This window comes from Sinocyclocheilus grahami, unplaced genomic scaffold, assembly GCF_001515645.1.
Source record: "Sinocyclocheilus grahami isolate Dianchi unplaced genomic scaffold, SAMN03320097.WGS_v1.1 scaffold83.1, whole genome shotgun sequence".
NCBI classification, from domain to species: domain Eukaryota; kingdom Metazoa; phylum Chordata; class Actinopteri; order Cypriniformes; family Cyprinidae; genus Sinocyclocheilus; species Sinocyclocheilus grahami.
This window is the reverse complement of record NW_015505262.1, coordinates 859,325-883,822: the sequence shown is the minus strand read 5'-3', so window position 1 is coordinate 883,822 and position 24,498 is coordinate 859,325. Positions and strand designations below refer to the sequence as shown.

General features: G+C 38.0%; 1 protein-coding gene across 1 annotated transcript in view; it reads right to left on the bottom strand.

The window, feature by feature from the left end:
* The window catches only part of LOC107586519 (ubiquitin conjugation factor E4 B-like), a 26,833-nt gene continuing 2,335 nt past the window's right edge, over nucleotides 1–24,498 (bottom strand). The window contains 24 exon segments of the mRNA XM_016273923.1: nucleotides 1–1,010; nucleotides 1,162–1,308; nucleotides 3,033–3,207; nucleotides 3,328–3,519; nucleotides 5,374–5,508; nucleotides 7,307–7,451; nucleotides 8,279–8,405; nucleotides 8,489–8,724; nucleotides 8,806–8,904; nucleotides 9,009–9,136; nucleotides 10,445–10,695; nucleotides 10,790–10,988; nucleotides 11,148–11,261; nucleotides 12,624–12,722; nucleotides 12,832–12,948; nucleotides 13,033–13,089; nucleotides 13,284–13,367; nucleotides 15,201–15,315; nucleotides 15,848–15,948; nucleotides 16,641–16,782; nucleotides 19,656–19,881; nucleotides 19,964–20,108; nucleotides 20,407–20,494; nucleotides 20,871–21,082. Coding sequence (XP_016129409.1) covers nucleotides 949–1,010; nucleotides 1,162–1,308; nucleotides 3,033–3,207; nucleotides 3,328–3,519; nucleotides 5,374–5,508; nucleotides 7,307–7,451; nucleotides 8,279–8,405; nucleotides 8,489–8,724; nucleotides 8,806–8,904; nucleotides 9,009–9,136; nucleotides 10,445–10,695; nucleotides 10,790–10,988; nucleotides 11,148–11,261; nucleotides 12,624–12,722; nucleotides 12,832–12,948; nucleotides 13,033–13,089; nucleotides 13,284–13,367; nucleotides 15,201–15,315; nucleotides 15,848–15,948; nucleotides 16,641–16,782; nucleotides 19,656–19,881; nucleotides 19,964–20,108; nucleotides 20,407–20,494; nucleotides 20,871–21,082 — 3,396 coding nt within the window. The 3' untranslated portion in view covers nucleotides 1–948.

Below are 24,498 nucleotides of genomic sequence, written 5' to 3'. Positions count from 1 at the left end.
TTGTGTGTGCATTACCATTTATTACAGTTCAAAGAGCTGGGTCCAAAAGAAGTTTGTAGCAAAGGAAGCAAATTCCTGTACAGATAAACCCTTTAAGTCACTGGAAAAACTCTTACATCCAACAACTGGGGTTAATAGTAATAACACGTAATGACGAACCTTTTGGATCCAAAAAAATGTTGGAGAACAGAACAAAAACATGATGTACTGGCATTTTTATGACGATCATGTTACAACACAGCATCACATTCTTTGATTTGATCCTGGGTTTGAGCTCCGATTCAGATTTTAGTCACACCGTGTACATATGAGATTTCTATGCAAACCAACAAAATTCTAATACAGTCAATCACCATCTGATGCTCCACTGGCAAGTGTCCATCAATTTACACCAATATCTATTGTATTTTCTACAAGACAGTCTAGAGCTTGTTAATTTGATTAGTTAAAATGTGTTGTATTCCTCCAACCATATAAAATAAACTGACTGAATGGTAAACTGCATGTCTACAGCCAATGTTTTGTGGGGGGAAAAAAAAGTAAATACTGGTGTTACTTAACATTCTTCACAAACATGAAATGGATCCCCTTCCTCAATGTTTTCTCTTACCATGAGATCCATTAAATGCATCCGTGAGGACAACAAAAACACAATGGGAAGCAATTTCTTTATATATCCAAATTTGTTAACTTTGGGGAGTAAAACTGTGTGCTCATTCAGCTTGGTATGTATGTGCAGACATACAAATTCAAAATGTTTCAAAAGTCTAAACTTTATTATGTTTCAATTTAGAACCATGAGCCTTTCAGACAGTGGCTCGATAAAGAGGATAAAGGGAGGAAAACAATTTGGGTACTGTCATCTTTTATTTCTCCTCTCTCTTCAGTTCACTTCCAGCTTGGTGAAAACATTTAAACTGCAGGGCAAGCTTGGCTCACTGAGAAAACTCAAACACGGCCACTCTGCTTCTCTCTCATCCAGGCCTGGATACGCTCCTTCAGCTCTGGGACTGTGGAGAGAGGGAAAAGTATGGAGTCAGCGTTACACAGTCTAACAATTATTAAAAATAAATTAAAAAAAAGACAAGTCACAAAGTGCATTTGGCAGCAGCGCTGAAAGTAGCAGCTCGTGTGGTCTTTGTAAAGCAGTGTGGTGGGTACCTGGTTCCAGCATGCTCTCGGTGAGAGGCTGTCTGTTGAAGGGGTCAGTGGGAGAGTTCAGGAGGTGTCGCAGAATGATGGCTCGATCCATGATGTTGCCAGAAGGAAGTTGCACGGGATCAGTCATGAGAGTGTCCATCAGCGGGTCTGTTTAGATAGGATGTCAATGTTAATTGCTCCAATCAACTATTACATTTGTAGCTACACTTCATTTTTTTTGTTATTAGGGTTGTTTTTAAGAAATTAACACTTTTTACTTGCAAGGATGCATGTGATCATTGCCATCACATGAATAAATTACATTTGAAAATATATTCAAATAAAAAACAGCTCATTTAAAAAAGAAAGCTCATTTTTACTTTCTTTTAATCAAATAAATGCAGCTTTGCTGAGCATAAGAGACTTCTTTCAAAAACAAAAAAACGTATCAATAATATACATCAAATATGATGTAAAACAACTTGATGACTCTCACCTTTAAACTCATCTGGGGCATCACTGTAATCCATCTCAGACTGAGAATTGCGGGCTACTATCTCCTCTACCTTTTCCAACAGAAGTTTGAATTTCTCAATAGCAATGGTGGATTTTATGCCCGCTTTTCTCATTTTTGAAATGACCTCCTCAAACAGCTCCCTGCTGTATGACCGCTAAAAGTGAGAGAGAGAGGAAAAAAAAAAAAAGTTATCCACATTTTTCTTGCAATACAGTTAAGCACCAAACTACATTTGCCGTCTAGCCACCGAAGATCACGGTGAGCAGATACAGACCTGGTCATCTGCAATGGCTTTAGCAAACCGTGCACAGTCCAGCTGCAGATAAATGTCAGTGAGCTGATCCAGGAGCTTCTTTGGCTCAAAACCATATTTTTCTGGGTTTTCCACCTTCAAGTCTCGACATTTAGGCCCACATAGCTGCTGCAGGTTATAATTCAACATGGCAGCCAGACGAGGACCCAGTTCCTGTTCAATACAACAGAATATACATGAGTCATCATAAGACATTTTATCATTTTTGTGCATTTTCAACAGAACCTACAAATATAGTATTTGCTCTATTAGTGTCATTAAAAGTGCCCTTTCTCACACCTCCTCTGAATAAAGTCAATGTTCTAACCCTGGCAGCAGCTCAATTTTCCCTGAAGACTATAAATACCTGCAGAGAGCAGAGCGCAGGAGATTAATTTACTGCAAGCAGCAGATTACAGTGCTCATGCTTTTTTCCTATTAACCAAAGCTGAATTAATTAGACTTTGTTACGCTCTACCTCTTTTGTAGGTGCTTCCTAAAGTGGATCTGTTTGTTGTCTGTTGAAATGTTTCTTAAGTTATATTTCTATGACTGTCTGCTTATATAGCTTTATTAAACAGCTTCTACTCATATAACAACCTGTTAAGCTGTTCATACACTACCGTTCAGAAGTTTGGAGTCAGAAATGTAAAAAATAAAAATAAAATTCAGCATTAAATTGATTTTGATTTCAATTAAATGCTGTTTTTTAAACTTTCCATTCATCAAAGAGTCCTGAAAGAAAAATGTATCACAGTTTTCCCCGAAAAATATAAAGCATTACTAATGTTTTCAGCATTGCTAATAACAAGAGATGTTTCATAACAGCATATCAGAATGATTTCTGTGCAAGGATGCATGTGATCATTGCCATCACATGAATAAATTACATTTGAAAATATATTCAAATAAAAAACAGCTCATTTAAAAAAGAAAGCTCATTTTTACTTTCTTTTAATCAAATAAATGCAGCTTTGCTGAGCATAAGAGACTTCTTCCAAAACAAAAAAACGTATCAAACCCCAAACCTGAGCAGTAGTGTATGACTAAAAATATGATGTAAAACAACTTGATGACTCTCACCTTTAAACTCATCTGGGGCATCACTGTAATCCATCTCAGACTGAGAATTTCGGGCTACTATTTCCTCCACCTTCTCCAACAGCAGTTTGAATTTCTCAATAGCAATGGTGGATTTTATGCCCGCTTTTCTCATTTTTGAAATGACCTCCTCAAACAGCTCCCTGCTGTATGACCGCTAAAAGTGAGAGAGAGAGGAAAAAAAAAAAGTTATCCACATATTTTTCTTGCAATACAGTTAAGCACCAAACTACATTTGCCGTCTAGCCACCGAAGATCACGGTGAGCAGATACAGACCTGGTCATCTGCAATGGCTTTAGCAAACCGTGCACAGTCCAGCTGCAGATAAATGTCAGTGAGCTGATCCAGGAGCTTCTTTGGCTCAAAACCATATTTTTCTGGGTTTTCCACCTTCAAGTCTCGACATTTAGGCCCACATAGCTGCTGCAGGTTATAATTCAACATGGCAGCCAGACGAGGACCCAGTTCCTGTTCAATACAACAGAATATACATGAGTCATCATAAGACATTTTATAATTTTTGTGCATTTTCAACAGAACCTACAAATATAGTATTTGCTCTATTAGTGTCATTAAAAGTGCCCTTTCTCACACCTCCTCTGAATAAAGTCAATGTTCTAACCCTGGCAGCAGCTCAATTTTCCCTGAAGACTATAAATACCTGCAGAGAGCAGAGCGCAGGAGATTAATTTACTGCAAGCAGCAGATTACAGTGCCCATGCTTTTTTCCTATTAACCAAAGCTGAATTAATTAGACTTTGTTACGCTCTACCTCTTTTGTAGGTGCTTCCTAAAGTGGATCTGTTTGTTGTCTGTTGAAATGTTTCTTAAGTTATATTTCTATGACTGTCTGCTTATATAGCTTTATTAAACAGCTTCTACTCATATAACAACCTGTTAAGCTGTTCATACACTACCGTTCAGAAGTTTGGAGTCAGAAATGTAAAAAATAAAAATAAAATTCAGCATTAAATTGATTTTGATTTCAATTAAATGCTGTTTTTTAAACTTTCCATTCATCAAAGAGTCCTGAAAGAAAAATGTATCACAGTTTTCCCCGAAAAATATAAAGCATTACTAATGTTTTCAGCATTGCTAATAACAAGAGATGTTTCATAACAGCATATCAGAATGATTTCTGAAGAATTATGTGACACTGAAGACTGGAGTAATGGCTGCTGAAAATGCCATTACATTAAAATAGAAAACAATATTACTGTTTTACTGCATTTTTGATCAAATAAATGCAGCCTTGGTGAGCATAAGAGACTTTTTTAGAAAAAATCTTACCGTCCCCAAAATTTTTTATGTCATGGCGTGTTTTTACAGCATGCAGGAGTGTAACATGTTTCCATACTTACAGGCCTGAGGAAGGGCTTCTGGACCTGTTTGGTGAGGATATGGAACATATCCACTGTCTCTGTGGCTAAAGCCAGGTACGATCGTGATACTCTCTCATCCTGAGTCAGCTGGGACTGTCGGCTCTGCTGCTGATCCTGAGGATCAAGACGTTTCACGTGAAATTAGATGTGATTGGAACTGGAAAACAAAAAGTGTCAATGCAAGTAGAAACATTGCTGTACAACCATTCCCTTTAAAGTAATATTACATATGTGTTCGGAGTTTGTCACCACAGAAAAATGTGTTATTAAACACCCAGACAAATTTGAATGATAAGAAAAAACGGCAATAAAATAAATGATCAATTTTGAAAAAATAAGCAGTACTTTCTGCTCTCAAACGCTGGGGGCGTGTCTGCATTGAACCCACGCCCGCTCGCGGGAAAGCTGCCGCCTCTCTCAACTGTCATACAAATAATTTTAAATAAGGAGACTGAGCTGTTTTGTAAATTACCGCATCCAGGTAATATGCATTTACGTGACGAAGGCATAGCTAGCTAGGAAACTGTAGGCTGTAGTAACTAACGGTAATGACAGTGTTGAAACACTGATGCTAATGCACTCTAGTTATTAGTTGTGTTCGCCTTGAATCGGCACTGCACAGAACAATCAGTAGCTATATGTTTCCATCACCCAGTTTTTATGCGCATTTTGAAGTATCGCATCAGAAAAGAGTGATGAAAACGGCCAATTTCGAAAAACAATCCCTTAATTGGTAAAAATAGTTTTTATGCTCACTTGAGGTGGTTGTTGACTTGTGCGAAAAATTCCTCTATGCGCATCAAAAGTCATGTGACTTTGCGCTATGGGACGACATAACCTGACTAAAACCAGCGGACTGATCTCATTGCACAGCATCTGAAATGTTATGATCATTCTTAAATGCCCGGCATGCAGGAGTGTAACATGTTTCCATACTTACAGGCCTGAGGAAGGGCTTCTGGACCTGTTTGGTGAGGATATGGAACATATCCACTGTCTCTGTGGCTAAAGCCAGGTACGATCGTGATACTCTCTCATCCTGAGTCAGCTGGGACTGTCGGCTCTGCTGCTGATCCTGAGGATCAAGACGTTTCACGTGAAATTAGATGTGATTGGAACTGGAAAACAAAAAGTGTCAATGCAAGTAGAAACATTGCTGTACAACCATTCCCTTTAAAGTCCGTGTAAAGTAATATTACATATGTGTTCGGAGTTTGTCACACCACAGAAAAATGTGTTATTAAACACCCAGACAAATTTGAATGATAAGAAAAAACGGCAATAAAATAAATGATCAATTTTGAAAAAATAAGCAGTACTTTCTGCTCTCAAACGCTGGGGGCGTGGGTTCAATGTAGACACGCCCCCCGCGGGAAAGCTGCCGCCTCTCTCAACTGTCATACAAATAATTTTAAATAAGGAGACTGAGCTGTTTTGTAAATTACCGCATCCAGGTAATATGCAATATGCTAGGAAACTGTAGGCTGCAGTAACTAACGGTAATGACGGTGTTGAAACACTGATGCTAATGCACTCTAGTTATTAGTTGTGTTCGACTTGAATCGGCACTGCACAGAACAATCAGTAGCTATATGTTTCCATCATCCAGTTTTTATGCGCATTTTGAAGTATCGCATCAGAAAAGAGTGATGAAAACGGCCAATTTCGAAAAACAATCCCTTAATTGGTAAAAATAGTTTTAATGCTCACTTGAGGTGGTTGTTGACTTGTGCGAAAAATTCCTCTATGCGCATCAAAAGTCATGTGACTTTGCGCTATGGGACGACATAACCTGACTAAAACCAGCGGACCGATCTCGTTGCACAGCATCTGAAATGTTATGATCATTCTTAAATGCCCATGCAAAATCTTTCGTCAAAGTGTTTCTGTATAATTGCATCCCAGAACTTCCTAAACAGAAGGCATCCACCTCCGAAAGCAATGACTGCATTTATTGTGTTTCGTCGGCTCGCTCGAGGCGCAAGTAATTTATTATATATGAAAATTATTATATTCAGTGGCTTCTCCTACTTTTCTTAGTGATATTTAGTGCCAGATGATTTTGTTCTCTTTGACTTGTCCGATGGAAACGGTGATTATTTGCACGTTTTATGCAATATTCCAATTTTGCGTACAAGTTAAAATCGCAACTTTGGATGGAAACCTGGCTAGTGTATGATATTAAAGTACAGCGAAAGCGATTCAGACACATAAGGAGCATCTGCTCTCTTATCGCTCTCGCGGTACTTTGATGCCATACACCAGGGTTCCTCAAATCTTGTCCTGTAAGTCCAATGCGCTGCAGAGTTTAGCTCCAACCCTGATCAAACTCAGCTACCTGTGATTTTCCAATGATCCTGAAGACATTGATTAGCATGCTCAGGTGTGTTTGATTAGGGTTAGAGCTAAACTCTGCAGGAAAGTGGATCTCGTGGGCCAGATTTGAGGATCCCTGCCATACACCGACTGGTCTGCGCTGCGCCACTTCAAGCCGAACACACCTATTATATAGTGTTAGGGGAGGGGCCATGCTCCGTGGCTCCAGTGCGTCATCAAGACATGATTTCAGGCCCGCCCAAAAAAATCTTGAACACAAAATTGGTGAAAAACTGTTTAACGGTCTAACTCCACATTACAGTACTACATAGTTCACAGTCTTTGTAATGCGTTTTCAGCAATACGTTTCTAACATTTATAATGTGTTTAGAAACAATTCTCTGAATTGCCTTTACAGAGACTTTAAAAGTCACTCCCCTTCCTTTTAGCCTTAAAGCTAATGCTTTTCCCCTGGCACATTAGTGCATTATATCCATTACAATGCAGATAAAAGGTTAGGTAACTGAATTATTGGTAAAGTTGTGATATGTGCTGACCCTGGGCAGCTGGTCCCATTGCTCTTTATTCTTCATCTCCTCCTGGATCTCATGGATGCGTTTCAGAGACTCCAAACTCTCGTCCAGCAGAAAAGTTGTATCGTTAATTAGCATGTTGATGTAGCGCACAAACTGTTTACCAGAGCTGCAGAATGAATACGAGACAGAGGAAAAGGGTATGATTAATATACGTGTAAAATAAATATAAACATTTAACAAAAATATTACACAATCAAATAAATGTAAAAAAAAAAATTTGACAATAATAAAAAATTCAGAAAAGTTGTATCGTTAATTAGCATGTTGATGTAGCGCACAAACTGTTTACCAGAGCTGCAGAATGAATACGAGACAGAGGAAAAAGGTATGATTAATATACGTGTAAAATAAATATAAACATTTAACAAAAATATTACACAAACAATCAAATAAATGTAAAAAAAAAATTTGACAATAATACAAAATGTAATTGTTATATTTATATATATTTTGTATTTTTCAAATTAGTGTTCAATCGTTATTGAGTCATTCGAGTTTTTCATTAGCTGTTATATTATGCTGATATATAACATGACTATTTAATTGAAATGTACACAAAATTGCTGAAATAAAATGAATACTTATTTTACACAATATTAACTTAAATCATTTTTTTAATTGCAAACAAAAAGAGTTTTTCATTCATTATCAAACATTTTTCAAATTAGTGTTCAATCGTTATTGAGTCATTCGAGTTTTTCATTAGCTGTTATATTATGCTGATATATAACATGACTATTTAATTGAAATGTACACAAAATTGCTGAAATAAAATGAATACTTATTTTACACAATATTAACTTAAATAATTTTTTTTAATTGCAAACAAAAAGAGTTTTTCATTCATTATCAAATTTCTGTCACTTAATCGGCCTGGGTGATACATCCTCAGTCTATAACTATTTCAAATTTCACGCAAAACAGTGAACTCACTTGAACTCCTCCAGGAAGGTGCCTTGGTGGTTAATGTTTTGCCATAGGCTTTTGAATATGGTGCTGATGTGATAACGGATGGTGAACTTGTCATAGAACTCGCTTGTGGCTCCAGTGTGCTCCACATCTAAGAAAACACATCCATTTAGCATTAACAAATCAAACTGCATAGAACAGACTTTAAAAAGTATATTTTAGAACTCTTTTCACCGGTGTAAAACTTCATGAGAGCTGGCACAAGCTGATTGATAGACACTGGGTGGTTCTCCATCATCTCAAAGAATCGCTGAGTGCGCGGCTGCACTGCAGGATTGGTGACAAACAGCACCTCCACCAGCTTGGCGATCAAGTATGGGTTCTTTATGTAATTCTGACTGCAAATGAAGACCACCAGAAAGTTCACAATGTCTTCAGTGCACGGCTCATAGAGAACCTGTGGAAAGTACCTGAGAAACAAAAGTCCAATTTTACTAAATTTGGATTCTAACAATATAAATGTGCAGATTTCAGCAATCTCATACACTTACTGCACAATAAAAAGCAAGAACTCGGCCACATCTTCAATGTAAAACTCTGGCAGTGCTGCAAAACTTTTGGGGATTTCTGGGTTCAGAGGCAGGGTTACGCTGTAAGGTGATAAAAGACAGGAAATCAGAACAGAACAAAGTCTTGACTACAATTTGGCTAAAAGAATGTAAGGGGCATCTGAAGAGATGTTAAGTGAACTGACCCTGGGTAGGCAGGTTCCACCATACGCAAGATGAGCTGGATGACCATACTGAAGAACTGCAGACATCTGCGCAGCAGGTTCTCATCCAGCAGCCCTGCGTCTGCGCAGGCTTTAGAGCGCACCAGTTTCTGTCAACACACACATTTACTTACTATTTGTTAAATAAATATATTCTAATATATACACAAAGTATACATTTATAACAGTAAATACAACAGTAAGAATAACAGAAGATTATAACAGTTAATGTACATTACCATTCAAACGTTTGAGGTCAGAAAGATTTTTTTAATGTTTTTGAAAGAAGTCTCTTATCAAGTCTCTTACCAAGGCTGAATTTATTTGATTAAAAAATATAGTAAAAAAAAAAAAAAAACTTAGATAGTTTGAAACAGTTCATTTTAATCATTTGATTTCTATTTCAATGTATTTTAAAATTTAATTTATTCATGTGATGGCAAAGATGAATTTTTAGCAGCCATTAATCCAACTGACATGATCCTTCAGAAATCATTCTTATATGCTGATTTGGTGCTCAAGAAACATTTCTTATTATTATTACTATTATTATGTTGAAAAAAAGTTGTGCTGCATAATATTTTTGTAGAAACCATGATACATTTTCCCCAGGATTCTTTGATGAATAGAAATTTCTAAGGAACATCATTTATTTGAAAAAGAGATGATCTTATAAATGTCTTTACCATCACTTTTGATCAATTTACTGCGACCCTGCTGAAAAAAAATATACACATTTCTTTCAAAAGCAAATCTGACTGAGCCCAAACCTTTGAACAAGTATAAGTAAATGCATTGTTCAGTACTTTAACGTGACTAATATAGCCTCTCTGTGCACAGGGCAAAGATCTGACTAATAATTAGGGATGCACCGATACCGGTATCGGGCCCGTAACTGCGCTCCTGTACTCGTAAAAAAGCCCCGATACCAAACAGCGTGTGAATAGAGCTGTGTCCAGAAAAAGAAACACTGAAAATAGAACAACAGAGAGTAGAATGGAGTTATTAGAGATTAAGTGTGTCTTATGCCCATCTAAGTGTTATACCTGCTGTCGACAGCAGGAGTCACTGTGGTTCTGATCTGCCAGGCATCATTAGGCCAATAAACAATGTGAGCTGCCTTCTATGTGAATGTGAATGATTTGAATCACTGCCACTGATGCAGCACTAACACATGAGCTGATAATTCAGGACTAAGATGACTTTAGAGCTGCTCTACAATGGGACTGCAAGTAAATACCTTGCACAAGAGGCACTGGGACAGGACAGGATTACCCCGTCTCATCAGAAAGAGATTAAGGGCTTTTTCACAAAGCATGACAAAAGAACATCAGATCTATGATAGTCTATCTGACATAAGCGATGAGGAATAAAAGATGTTCCACTTTGAGAATCACCTTAACTAGCTAATCTTCTACCTTCATTACTTCTCTACATTTTTGTACTAGTGCAGACTTCACAGTGGACTGTAACTCAACATGGTTTTGGTAACAAACTGCTTGCTTTTACGACTGAATCTGTGCAAAGCACCTGTTCAGATCCCTGATGGCCCTCAGCCTCCGTATGTAGCGCCGACAGCACGGGAGGATGGACAGATGATGTGCGTGTAGCGTTAAGAAGAAGCACTCTGTAGGGAACTTGGGCTCTGAGAACTTGGACGGGTCTTCATCTGTGGAGAAATGGGAGGAATGGGAAATGGGTTGTCCGAGTCAAACTGAGCATCTAAAGCGATTTGTCTGTCCCAGAACAGAGCCCACACTCACGCAGCTCAGTGAGCCAGCTCTTCAGGTCCTCCATCGTGGCATTGAGCCGGGTCTCTTCCGTGCTGACATTCAGCCGACACTTAGGGTGGAAGATGTAGAGAGCATCCACTGTTTCTAGCTTGATCTTCATACTGAGTTGCTGCAGCACCCACAGGAAGTTCATCATGAAGCCGTCTGTGGACACCAGCTTATCATCGGTCTAAAGAAGGAACGGAGGAGAAAATAATCTTAAGGTATTTTTACAGTATTTTTAATTTGGCAATTTTGTCCTGCCTGTTTACATTCACTAAGAAATTGTCAACATTAATATCTCGATAAGATGGCATTTTAAAAGCAGCACATACTTGAGCAGACATACCTGCATTTGAGCCTTCTTCACATTACGATTCACCAGAGCTGCCATGTAGCTCAGAGCCGCTTCCCTTGTCTCTCCGTTCAACAAGATGTTGTGCAGGATTTTAAACAGATCTCCCTGGACAACCAACATTCAGCACACACTCAGAATTACAAAATATTTTTTTTCTTTAAAGATGTCACTAAATCTAATTTCAGCATTCTATATATTTATTTTGGATGGTCATTTGTCGATTTATAATATATATATACACACACATATACACACACACACACACACACATAACCAGTCAAACGTTTGGGATCAGAATGATTTTTAAAGTTTTTTTACAGGAGTTTTTTATGCTCATCAAGGCTGCATTTATTTGATCAAAAATACAGGAAAAAATTTAATATTGTGAAATATTATGTAAAATAACGTTTTTCGATTTTAATATATATTAAAATCTAATTTATTTCTATAATGCAAAGCTGAATTTTCAAAGCATAGTCTTACTGATCCCAAACTTTTGACCAGTAGTGTGTGAATATATATATATTTTAAAAAATATATATTTTATAGATTGATAGATAGCTATACACACACACAGTGATATATGTTTTTTTATCATTTGAAAATGCTGTGATTTATATTCCTAAGCAACTTATATAATGCAATTAACATCAAACACGCAGAATATGCACAAAGCTCACACATTTCGGAATTCGTGGCCTAATGGTTAGAGTCGGACTCGTAACCCAAAGGTTGCGGGTTCGAGTCTCGTACCGGCAGGGATTGCAGGTGGAGGGAGTGAATGTACAGCGCTCTCTCCCACCTTCACGACTGAGGTGCCCTTGAGCAAGGCACCGAACCCCCAACTGCTCCCCGGGCACCGCAGCAAAAAAAAATGGCTCCGGGTGTGTGTTCACAGTGTGTGTGTGTTCACTGCTGTGTGTACACACTTTGGATGGGATAAATGCAGAGCACTAATTCCGAGTATGGGTCACCATACTTGGCCACATGTCACGTCAATCAATCATTTGGATTTTAGCTGAATGAGAGAGGTAGCCCAATGATATGCTCAAGTTTATCTGCATAAACATTTATTTTCAACAATTACACTCAATTTTGACCCGGTGCAACTCATTTTCCAGAAAATACAGTATATATTATAATTTATTTTGATTACAATATTCCAAATATTTCATTATAATTTCTGTGAAGATCTAATGACAACTGGGAAAAGGGAGCTTCTTGTTCCATTAGGGAGGTCATGCTGCCCCATGCTAAATTCTTATCTAAAAGTTGCAACTTAACAATAAATGCACATTCTTAATCCTTCCCCAATCACATGAAATTATAATTTTATAATCATATAAGACCAAAAACTGAAGCAGACAGATAGCCTTCACTTGCACCCCTGCTCTATAAAAGAATATTCCCTCAATATTGGAGCAGCTCATTAAAAATCTAAGAGTATGTGATATGATGGTCGCTCACCCTCGCGGACTCCAGATAATGCTGCAGTGACTGGCTGACCACACGGGTGTTCTCCATAGTGATGGCAGGGCCGGAGAAGAACTTGTCTCCCACTTTAGTCTACAGAATGGCAAAAAGGGCATAAAAATAAAACGCTTTCCTCCCGTGATCATTTATCAATGCTTCACTTTGTATTAGCCTTATTTGTTTAAAGAGTGAAATGACTTACGTCATCCTCAGCAAACACAGAAAGACTGAAGAATGCTCCGAGAAAGGAGAGGCTTTGAATTTCTCTTCCTGTCCCGGGACTGAGAGGGTCAGGACACCACAATGGCAGAGAGGTGATCTAAAAATACACACAGACAGACAATATTAACAGTGAACTGCATAACCTGACAGACTTGAATTCGTAAGCTCCTACAAAACCTACCAAATTGCATACAGGGTGAGTCTTCCCAAACTTGATTTCACAAAGCTCAGCCAAAGCCTGGAAAACAATTAAATTTCAGTCACATACACGAAACAAAAGCCTACGAAGTCTTTCACTGATTCAGAGGAGCAATATGTGTGAAACATGTCTGGAAGATCAGAGATATGTGTTCATATATAAATCAAGGGAGCTTGTTTGGTCCTAACATGCTAATACGGTTTTATTATGCTTTTAAATAAACAGTCTCTTACCATCAGAGGGAACTTGAAGTTGTCACTGTCAAAAGAACATTCTTTTACAGCTAAAGTGAGCCCTTGAAGAATGGGAACGAAGATCTGAAAGAAAAACAATACTGATCAAGCAAAGACAAAAAGTTCCACACCTTTTCTATGAACTAACTTGACTTGGCCATTTTGGAAAGACTTTCAAACAGCTGACCCCAAGGTCATTTTTAGCATTACAATTTAACAATTTGAATAAAATAACTTGAATTTATTTTCAAAAGTATTTTATTCCTCTGATGGCAAAGCTGAATTTTCTGCTTTTTTTATTCCAGTATTTAGTATCAAATCATTCCAATAATATGGTGCTCATGCAACTTTTCTTTTTATTACTAATTTTAACCACTTGATATTTTGTGGAAACCGTGATTGCTTTTTCAAGACTCTGATGAATAAAAAAATTCAAAAGAACATAGTTTATTTGAAATAGAAATCTTGTCAAATAATATTTTTTTTGTATTAATGTATTTACTGTCACTTTTGATCAATTGAATGTATTCTTGCTGAATAAAAGTATCAATTTCTTAACAACCCCAAACATTTGCACTGTAGTGTATCTATATTTTATCATTCAAAAACTAAAACTTTATATTCCTGTGCAATTTTTGCTTATAAAGTGTGCTTGTGCCATCTTTCTTTAAATTAAATGCTGATATTTTAATTCCTTATGTGCAATGTGTATCCAAACTGGAACCACAAAACCTAATGTGGGATAAATAATGTGGAATAAATAATGATTTTTAAATACTGAGCCATTCTTACTAAAAACAAACAAATTAACCATAAATATGTTTAATATAAATGTTTAAAGGGGTCATGAACTGCCTTTTTAAATTTTGTACTGTTCTCTGAGGTCCACTTATAATGTTATCAAGATGTTTACATCAAAAAAACTTGTAAAAAATTTGCAGTAATAGGCTATTTTCTGTCCTCGTTTGACCCCCTTCATCGGAACGCTCTGTTTGAATAGGTGAGGCGGTCAGATTGTAGACTCGGAAGTAAACGCCCACTGCTATGATTGGCTAACAGTTTTGTATGTTTGACAGCTACATTCTTCACAGATGGACGCTGCTGAGATTTAGGTAAAAAATGCATAAATACTCTGTTCATAACAAACTATCTGTAATAACAGACAAAGCAAGAGTGACCAGGTAATAAGAACAGTTACTCACACTCGTGTGGAGCGACATAACTGTCAGATCCAATATAGTCGCCACAGCATCTTTTAGTTTAAATCTTTCTGAAAATCCTGTGTTGAACTACTGTGCTGTGTTTGCAAACGAATCCGCAGTAAAATGAAGTGAACAAAGGACCAAGTTCTTACTGATGCAGTCTGGATCTTCATTAAAAATAAAGTTCATCCCCTCTTTCCTAATGTTGGGATCAGAAGGAAGGCAGTGCAAAGACTGTTTCCACCGCTTGGCACTGCACAGCGTCTTATTGTCTTTGGAGCATCTTTATCATTTGGTTTCATGTAGACCTGCGTTTTCCTTCTCTTATTATTTACACTACATGTGCGAATCAGTGGGCGGAGCTAAACAGACAGTGATGTAGAAGCAGGTGTTGATCATCATCTGCAGATGCGGGGTTTACCCGCTCTATTACGTCATAAAGTGGCACATTCCACAAGCTGTCGTTTTGGCAGATTGGCTTCAATATAAGCTGTTTTCAGACTTACGAGAAAGTTTTGAGTTCTGAAACGTACTGGATATTTTTATAGTGCAATGGCCCTTTTATTTGTCAAAAGATCAAGGGAATTTTGATTTCTCAGTTCATGACCCCATTAATACCATTAGGAGTTTGGTATCAATAATAAAGAACTCTTGAGCTTCAAAAGTAAACTGACGCAGCATGTAGCCTGTCTCCGTAATCTGCTGCAACTCCCACCTGTTTAAACACATCCTCCTCCTGATGAGTCATGCGCACCAACTCCTGGATGAAGCCATACGGAAGGTTCCGGCACAGCATGTAGGGAACCAGCAGGGAGGGCTGTAGAGGGGCCCTAAGAGAGAGAGAGAAAGGGTGCGGCAATCTCATTCAAAATGTATTACGCTCATGTGCATTCAAACTGACAAACCACATCATGCAACAAACTCAAACTAGGTCTGTTTTCACAATATTGGTATGAACTGGAGCTTGATTCTGCTCTTCTTCCCCGCAGGTCTCTTTTCACAGTCTTTGTCTGCATCGTCAACACGAGTACTAGCAGCAGTTGATGTATAATGCTGTAGCCAAGCAACGAATGTGGAGGAGAAAGCTTAACACATACAGAATGAAGCTGCTTCCTGAAGCCAATTTCTGCATAGACCGGCAGCTATTAGAAAAGCTTTACACTTTAAAAGACATTAACATGGTTCACTTGCACAAACGGTGTAGGATTGCAAAATGTAATGAAGCCCATGACACATTTTTTGAAAAAAGGCGAGCACTTGAGTTTGGACAGCAACAAACTGAATTCCAAAGGTCAGAGCTCTAATGTGAAAACGCCTTCAAAAAACCTTAAGAATGCGTTGAGAAAGGTTGCTGTAACTGACCTGGGCTGTGTGAGGGTACCTTGAAGCACTAGTGCAGCATGGGAAATGCACTGGGAACGAATGTTGCTAAGCAGCTGACTGACAGCTGGCTGGCTGCACATCTGAAAAAGAAAAGCATATGAATGTTGCGTCTGAACATAGACCAAATACCCTGAGCTTGAAGCTCAAGGTCAACAACTAAAAGTAAAATGGCTGAATAATGAGAAAAGTTTTTTTTTTCCTGTCATTATAATTATATTGTTTATATTTTTATCAAGAACACCACCACAGAAACACCACACAATTTGGCTTTGACATACAGCCTTATTTAAATTTGTTGCAAAATAAAACAATAAAATAAAATTACAAGTTTATTAAGTTAGTTTACTTCATTTTTACTTAATTATTTTAAGTAACGTATCTATTTCGGACAGACGGCTAATAGTGTTAAAACAGTGTGAAACTGAAACAGGCGCTTCATGAAACAACAAACGCTTCTGGTAGCTTAATTGATTATAATAGGAGCAAATTACTTTTGACGCTCATGTCTAGTTTAAACAGGGTGCTAAATGAGAACAACATGAAAAACTCATGCCAAAGATGGGATTACCCTTGGCTTGACAAGACATGTTTTGTCTTTCACTTTCACCTGCTCAACACCTCCACCTCTGTTCTGACCTACAAACAAATCTGATGAACCGCTAAAGTAATGAGTTATTTTCTTGCATGGCTTGTCATACTGGAACATAATTATATTGCCTGAGTTCCGAATTAATACTGTGGAAACGTGTCCATAATGTTTATCAGCAGCTACCTTTGGGGCCTTCCTCTCTTCCATTCCCACACAGTCAAAACGCTCAATGAGGTAGTTGAGCATCTCCGTCTCTTTACAGGACTCTATGGTAAAGCGGTCACTACCTGAGTCACCAGTCATCCCCCCTCCGGATGCACCCAGGCTAGAGAGAGAGAGAGAGAGAGAGAAAGAGAGAGTTATGAGAGATAAAAACTCCCTTCAATAAAGGAGGTTGTAGAGTGTAAATGAACTTTCTGGGGAAAAACCTAAACTGCGTAAATAACCAAAACCACATAGCTTTAGCCACCAAGGAAATGTCTTTCATACTTAAATGTTTCCCTTTTTCTCTAACCACCAAGCTATCAAAATAATTATTTTAGAACAGCTATGACATCAGATATAAATGAAGGTTTATCTCCATTTCAAGCAATGGTTAGAACAAACTTTGTCCCCCACGCAAGCTGTATTTGGTGATCAGATGCCTTGATAAATCATTTCCCGCCAATTTTACATTTCTGTTCAAAGGTTTGAGGTCAGTAAGAATATTTAAAGAAATTAATAATTTTATTCTGAAGGATCACGTGACACTAAAGACAGGGGTAATTCAGCTTTGCCATCACAGGAATAAAATACAATTTACAATATATCAAAATAGAAAACATTTATTTTAAATTGTAATAATATTTAACAATATTACAATACAATATTACTGTATTTTGATCAAATAAAGGCAGCCTGGGTGAGCATAAGAGACTTCATTGAAAAACATCTTATTAACCCCAAACTTTCCAATGGCAGTTTGTGTGTACAAAAGTCTCCAAATGGACAATTTTTGCATTTTACATTTACTACAGAAATTTCAAAATAGTATTATATTTTCATGACTCTTTTCCTGGCTGTAGAAAAAAAAGAAAAAAAAAAAAGAAGATATTTCCAGGTTTTCACATGAATGTAGATATGTACAATCGTGATGTGCTAACATGCATTTCTATCTACTTACTAGTGAGATTTGAGTGATTGGTATTTAACATGTTGGAATCAGTTTACACCTGTATTTAGCACCGGCCATTTGTCACTCGATCCCCTGAGACAGATGTTAATACCACGTGTGAATGACGGCAAAACGCATGACAAGAGGACAACAAAAGCAGGCTCTAATACTTGCGCTCCCCCCTGCAGGTCTTTGGTCATGAGACAGCATGCATTAGTGAACTCTGGGGTGAGACAACACTCCACAGCAGGCTTCTGGCTCTCATTAGTTTTGTTACACAGTCTGCTAGCATTATCCGAACACCCGACAATCAGTCCTCCACCACCACTGTTGTCCAGCACACACGTCCTGTGTGGGAGTTTCAAGGTCTGCTGGCTCACATTTCTGCTGCGAGCTTAACGGGTCTAACAAATCCTTGTGTAATGAACACTATTTCAGCTGCCAGCAAAGCTCTGTCCACAGAAGAAACACTGAATTGGTCAACCTGATGAGATCATCTATCACATGATCAAACTCCACTATTTGGTGTCATTCTTTTTGCCCACTGCGGTGCCAACATTGGGCACAGCGGGCTGTTGTTAGTGGCCAGGCAGCACGCTGAAGCATGCAACACACGTTGGCACTGATACCTGGACCCAAACTGAACCCCTGAAAAATCCTCATCTTCCTCTTCCTCCAGCTCTTCATCACTGCTGTCCTGAGGCAAGTCGGACAGGCCGAAGAAGAGGGAGAAAGGGCTGGTGTGGCCGCGGTGTGTGAATGGAAGCAGACAGACAGACTGAATGAAAAATTAAAGACTACAAAGATGCAACTTCACATCTAACAGGGTAAGAAAGGTACCTAGACGGCATCCGGGCAGCTAGCGCAGTCCTTCTGGCCATAGTGCTGGGGGAGCCGGGGAGGATGGGGAAAGGCATGGAGGAGTTGGTGCTATGGTGTCTGGGGGAAGGGCTGGAGGGTATACCTGAAGTTGTAGGGGCTGTAAGCATACCAGATGGAGTAGATCTGTGGCTTGGGTTTATGGGGATGGACGAGCTAAGGGAGTAGGGCCTGTATCTCTGGGAGATGGGCAGAGGGGTGGATGGAGAGGGAGGTGGAAGGCTGGCGGGAGGGCGAGAGACAGGAGGACTGGGGGGACCCGGGAGGGCGGCTGCAGGAGCCAGTGGGACAGATGGAGCACTCATTCTGGCAGAGCTCAGAGCAAGTGGGTTTGGGCTACAACCGTAAAGACTGAAAACAACAAAGACACTGATGAAAATGAAGGCGGAAACACAGACGACGGAGGAAATTTAAAGAGAATTCAAGAATGTGAGACAAAGGGGTGTAGGTGGATATGTGCACCGGCGGCCAAAAGTTTGGAATTATTAAGATTTTTTTTTTAATGTTTTTGAAAGAAGTCTCTTCTGCCCACCAAGGCTGAATGTTTAGTTAAAAATAGAGTACAAACAGTAATACTGTGAAATATTACAACAATTTAAAATACATTTATTTAAAAAAACAGTTACTGTATTTAACTGTAAAATAACTTTTAAAATTGTATTACGTTCTGTGATGGCAAAGCTAATTTTTAGCAGAATATGGTGCTCAAGAAACATTTCTAATTTTTATCAATGCTGAAAAAACAATGCTGTTTTTGCTGTTTAACATTTTTATTGAAATTGTGATACACTACAATTCAAGAGAAAAATAAGACCAATTATAACTGAGCACTAAATCAGCATATTAGAATGATTTCTGAAGGATCAACTGAAGACTGGAGTAGCTTTCTTGCTGAAAATTCAGCTTTGCCATCACTGGAATAAATTACATTTTACAATATATTTAAATATATTTAAAAAAAAAAGTATTTTAAATTGTATTATCGCACAATTTTTCTGTTTTTACTGTATATTTTAAAATACATTCAAATAAATGCACCCTTGGTGAGCATAAGAGACTTCTTTCAAAAACATTTAAAAATCTTAATTAGTCCAAACTTTTGGCCGCCAGTGTAGGTGGCTACATAATTCCTTTTAAAAGGAGATGTTGTCAGCTATCATACTTGCCTGGAAAGAGAGCTGGCACCGAATGAACCAGTGCAGGGCATCATGGGACTGCCGCTCTGGCTGGAGGGTGGGACGAGAGTCAGGTGACGGTCCGGGGATCTGGCAGCGGTAATTGGCTGAGATGTGGCGGTCAAGCTGGCGAATGGGTTACAGTCACGCGAACGGGTGGACATCATGAGAGCCTCCATTAAAATCTGTCCAATCAGGTCTCTGAAGTCAGAGTAAACTAGAAGAAGAAAGCACAATGCAATTCAATTACAGAGAAATCAGAATTCTCTTTTACACCCTCTGTTGCTTTTAGTCCATACCATCCCTAGGATTCTTCTGGAATTCAGCAGCAAGTGAGGGGAGAAAGATGACATCACGGTCCTGCTCCTTCCAGGAAACACGCAAGATCTTACAGATAAGGTGCGAAGCCTGCTCTTCAGAGACGTCAGAACTGGATGAGGAATCCTGCAGGTATTAATCCAGCACGTCACTTACAAATACTTGATTAGTGGTTCTCAAACTTTGTGACCCCCCCAACACACACACACACACACACACAGACAGTCCAACACATTGTTTATTGGTATCAGCCGATACTGGATATTGTAAAAATAGAGAAAATGGTCATGCACTTGTAGATTACCTTTGCTATCATCTAAGACTCAAGTGCATTATTAAAAACACCAATACCAATAATATGCCACTTATCAGTTATCGGCCATAAAATGAAAATAATGATCTTTTTATTGGTGCATCTGGTTACCTTTTCAGCCAGGGTCCTTTTCTCTCTGCGATCACTGTCTTCCACCTCCATATTCTCAATTCCTGAGTCCACATCTACTTGGGACATGCTGAAGACCACAAAGATGAGATCTAGCTCAAGTAGCAGTTCAACTCTTTAATTGTCAAACAATATAACTTTAGTACTGCATGTTATAAAAGTACAATGGAAGATCCAAAAACGAGGTACCTAAAGATAGAGAGGGTTATCTTAATATATAAACTTCCAGCTGTATGTATTTATCTTTATATGCACTTCAGGATTTATGTGGCTGGAGTACAAAAGCATTTGCAATCTAACAGTAGAGAGATTCTGCAGCTTAAAGAGACTATTTAAAGTGAGATACAATACTTCATCTCCAGCACAATCTCAGTTTGAGCGCTTACATCAAGCTCTATCTTTGATAAGGAGTTCAGAGAGGACAAAGGTTTGCAGCTGTCTCTCACCTCTTTTCGCAGGACGCTGTGTCAATGTCCATGCTCTGCGAGCGGGACAGGGATTGGGACTGTGTCTCCAGACTGTTAGATGGAGAGCTGGAGAGAGAGCTGACCCCCTCGCTGCTCTGGCTGCGGTAAGCAACCCCTACAGTAATGGAAAGCACAAAAGGAAGTACTGTATTCATCTCCAGCACAATCTCAGTTTGAGCGCTTACATCAAGCTCTAAATTTGATAAGGAGTTCAGAGAGGACAAAGGTTCGCAGCTGTCTCTCACCTCTTCTCGCAGGAGGCTGTGTCAATGTCCATGCTCTGCGAGCGGGACAGGGATTGGGACTGTGTCTCCAGACTGTTAGATGGAGAGCTGGAGAGAGAGCTGACCCCCTCGCTGCTCTGGCTGCGGTAAGCAACCCCTACGGTAATGGAAAGCACAAAAGGAAGTACTGTGTTTGAGTACGAACCTGCTGATTGTGTCATGGAAAAAATTGTGTAAGCCTTAATGAAGCTCAAGGAAATCTTTCAAAAACTTTCATGGCTGGAAAACAAACCGCATAGTTAAAGTTTAACTAAAGAACATTAATTTTGAACAATCAAAAATTCTATTTCCTCCAATGAAAATGGCTCTCTAAATCTTCCAAGGTTTACAAAGGTCTCAAGGTCTCTCAACTGAAAAACTGGACTCTTTTATCTAGAAAACAAGCATAGAGTCAGAGAAAAAAAAACTAAACCTGCATCAGCAATTCTTGAAGCACATACCAGTGCAGCACAGTGATTCAATGTAAATTTTAAAACAATATATCAATTAAATTAAACAGGGATGTTGTTAGGATCTTTATTGTTTTCATTTAGAATTGTAATGTTTTTATTTGGTAATAATAATAATAATACTAGTTCATTGGCTTATTGGTAAATAATCACAATATTCTGGCCAAATTGTGCTGCCCTAAAACAAGCACAGCAAACATTAATGTTTTATTTTAGCAAATTTTAAATCTAAATCACAAATTTTATCAGAAAAAAACTAATGCAATTAAGATTTTTTTCACCAACTCATGCAACCCTTTTACATGGGCAAAATCAACTCATTTCAACTAGAATTCACACTCAAGAATTTCACGTGAGGACAGATTTCCTCAGATAGCCTTTGCAGCACCTTCGGGGGTTGGTCATGTGAATTTGCTGTGTTGACCAAGAGAAAGCTGCTTGGTTTAAAAGTGACTTCTGTTTTAGCTGTGATTCATACATTGCTACACTATTAACAATGACCTTTTTTTGGTCTGCGAATTTTCCCTAAAATTTCACTTATCTGACCGCACCTTAAATGTGCCTTCCGTTCAATTAAATTTCAATGCAAGAACATGCCCTGTGTAAATGGACTGACACCAGTTTGTGGCGTTAATGTGAGAAAAAGAAATGGTTAAAGAAATAAAGGCACAAACATAATTACATCTTAATTAGAATTGGCCATCTTTTTTTACATATATTTGCATATTAAATTACTACATTGACAACATTATTAATGTTTGTTACATTTATAATGCTGGAAATTGCCAAAATAAGACAAAGGGAGATTTTCAAAATTGCATTTGAGATTTCTTTAGAAATATAATGTTTACAAAACAAATCAGCCAAGACTAAAATTAATAAAATAAATTAACTGCATTCATTTAATACTTTGAGTTAGAAGTTAAAAACAAACCTAACCAGAACATTTAAAGGATATTAATAGAGGAGTGAATGCACTGGACCTGGTTTCTGTCTGATGATTGATTACATCTCAATGCTGTACGTTCCAGAAAGGAGCTACAACAAAGAGCAGACTTGTGCTAGAACAGCTTTTTCACGTAACTGTGGATATTATGTGTTTAAAGACATGGAATAATGTGTGTCAGTGGACACAGGACATTGTTGTTTCCAATGACGACAACACACCAGCTCAAAACACTTATTCAATAAATGCAGTTTTCGGTTTCGCAAGACTCCGAGGTAATTAAGCATGCAATCATAAAGACTTTAATTGAAATGCTTTTTAAATGAACAGCAGATCAGTACCAAAAGCCAAAAAGGAAAAACAAGCAAAACTTGTTTTGATCTAATGTGTGATAATCAAAAATGAATGCACTGGAGAATAAAAAACAAATTGGCATAACCCAAAATCAGCCAATACAGCTTAATTTGAACACAATGTTTTCTGTCTCAATACATAATACAGCCTGAAATTAAACTACAGAGGAACTTTACCACATGGCACACTGACATTTAACAAAAAAAGGGACTACGGCACCACAAGAACAAAACAGAGTCATCAGCCTTGCCTGCCCATGTGGCCTTATTTAAACCCTGGCCAAGGCTGTGCTACCTCCATGACAATTGTGCAATTTCTCCACAACAAGATGCTGCAAGCCAAAAATCACTTACCTTGATATCAACACTGATCAAAATTTTTTTAAAACAGGCCATTTGAAATGCTTTTTAAATGAACAGCAGATCAGTACCAAAAGCCAAAAAGGAAAAACAAGCAAAACTTGTTTTGATCTAATGTGTGATAATCAAAAATGAATGCACTGGAGAATAAAAAACAAATTGGCATCATCCAAAATCAGCCAATACAGCTTAATTTGAACACAATGTTTTCTGTCTCAATACATAATACAGCCTGAAATTAAACTACAGAGGAACTTTACCACATGGCACACTGACATTTAACAAAAAAAGGGACTACGGCACCACAAGAACAAAACAGAGTCATCAGCCTTGCCTGCCCATGTGGCCTTATTTAAACCCTGGCCAAGGCTGTGCTACCTCCATGACAATTGTGCAATTTCTCCACAACAAGATGCTGCAAGCCAAAAATCACTTACCTTGATATCAACACTGATCAAAAAATCTTTAAAACAGGCCATTGATTAACTCATTAGTGTAGTACAAACAGCTAAAGCTATAGTACTTGAGCATTAAGGCTTCATCCACACAGGATTACAAATAGGCCACTTAGACCCTCAATACTATTACATTGGTCATTTTATCCTCAACATTTTATACTAAGACAAGATTACAGTCATAGTAAAATGTAATAACAATGAATCTACAGTAGGACTTCAGATACAACTCGCATCCGTCAGCTCAAATGCAAAATGTGTCCCTAAAATACCCAACATTTACAATTAATAACATTGAAATGAACGAATAACATTGAAATTAATTGTATAATGATAACTCTGCATAAAACAGAATTTATTGATCCAGTCAGGTGCAATACAAAAACCATGTTTTATGCCTTAAAAATTCCCCTGAACAGAAAGGCTGTATCTGAAAGCAAACAATCTGCTTTGCATTTTTAAAAATGAAAATAAGGGAAAACCCCATGTTCTGAAAGCAAGTCTATAACATTTTATTTTCTCAAATATAGGCTACATTAGCATTCAAAAGTTTAGGGTCAAAAATAATGTTTTTATGTCAGCAATAATGCCATTTTATCATCAAAAATACATTTAAAACAGTAAAATTGTGCTGCATTATTACATTGTAAATAATTGTTTTATTAACTGTACTATTTTAATAAAGCTGAATTTTCAGCAGCCATTACTCCAGTCATCAGTGTCACAAGATCCTTCAGAAATCATTCTAATATGCTGATTT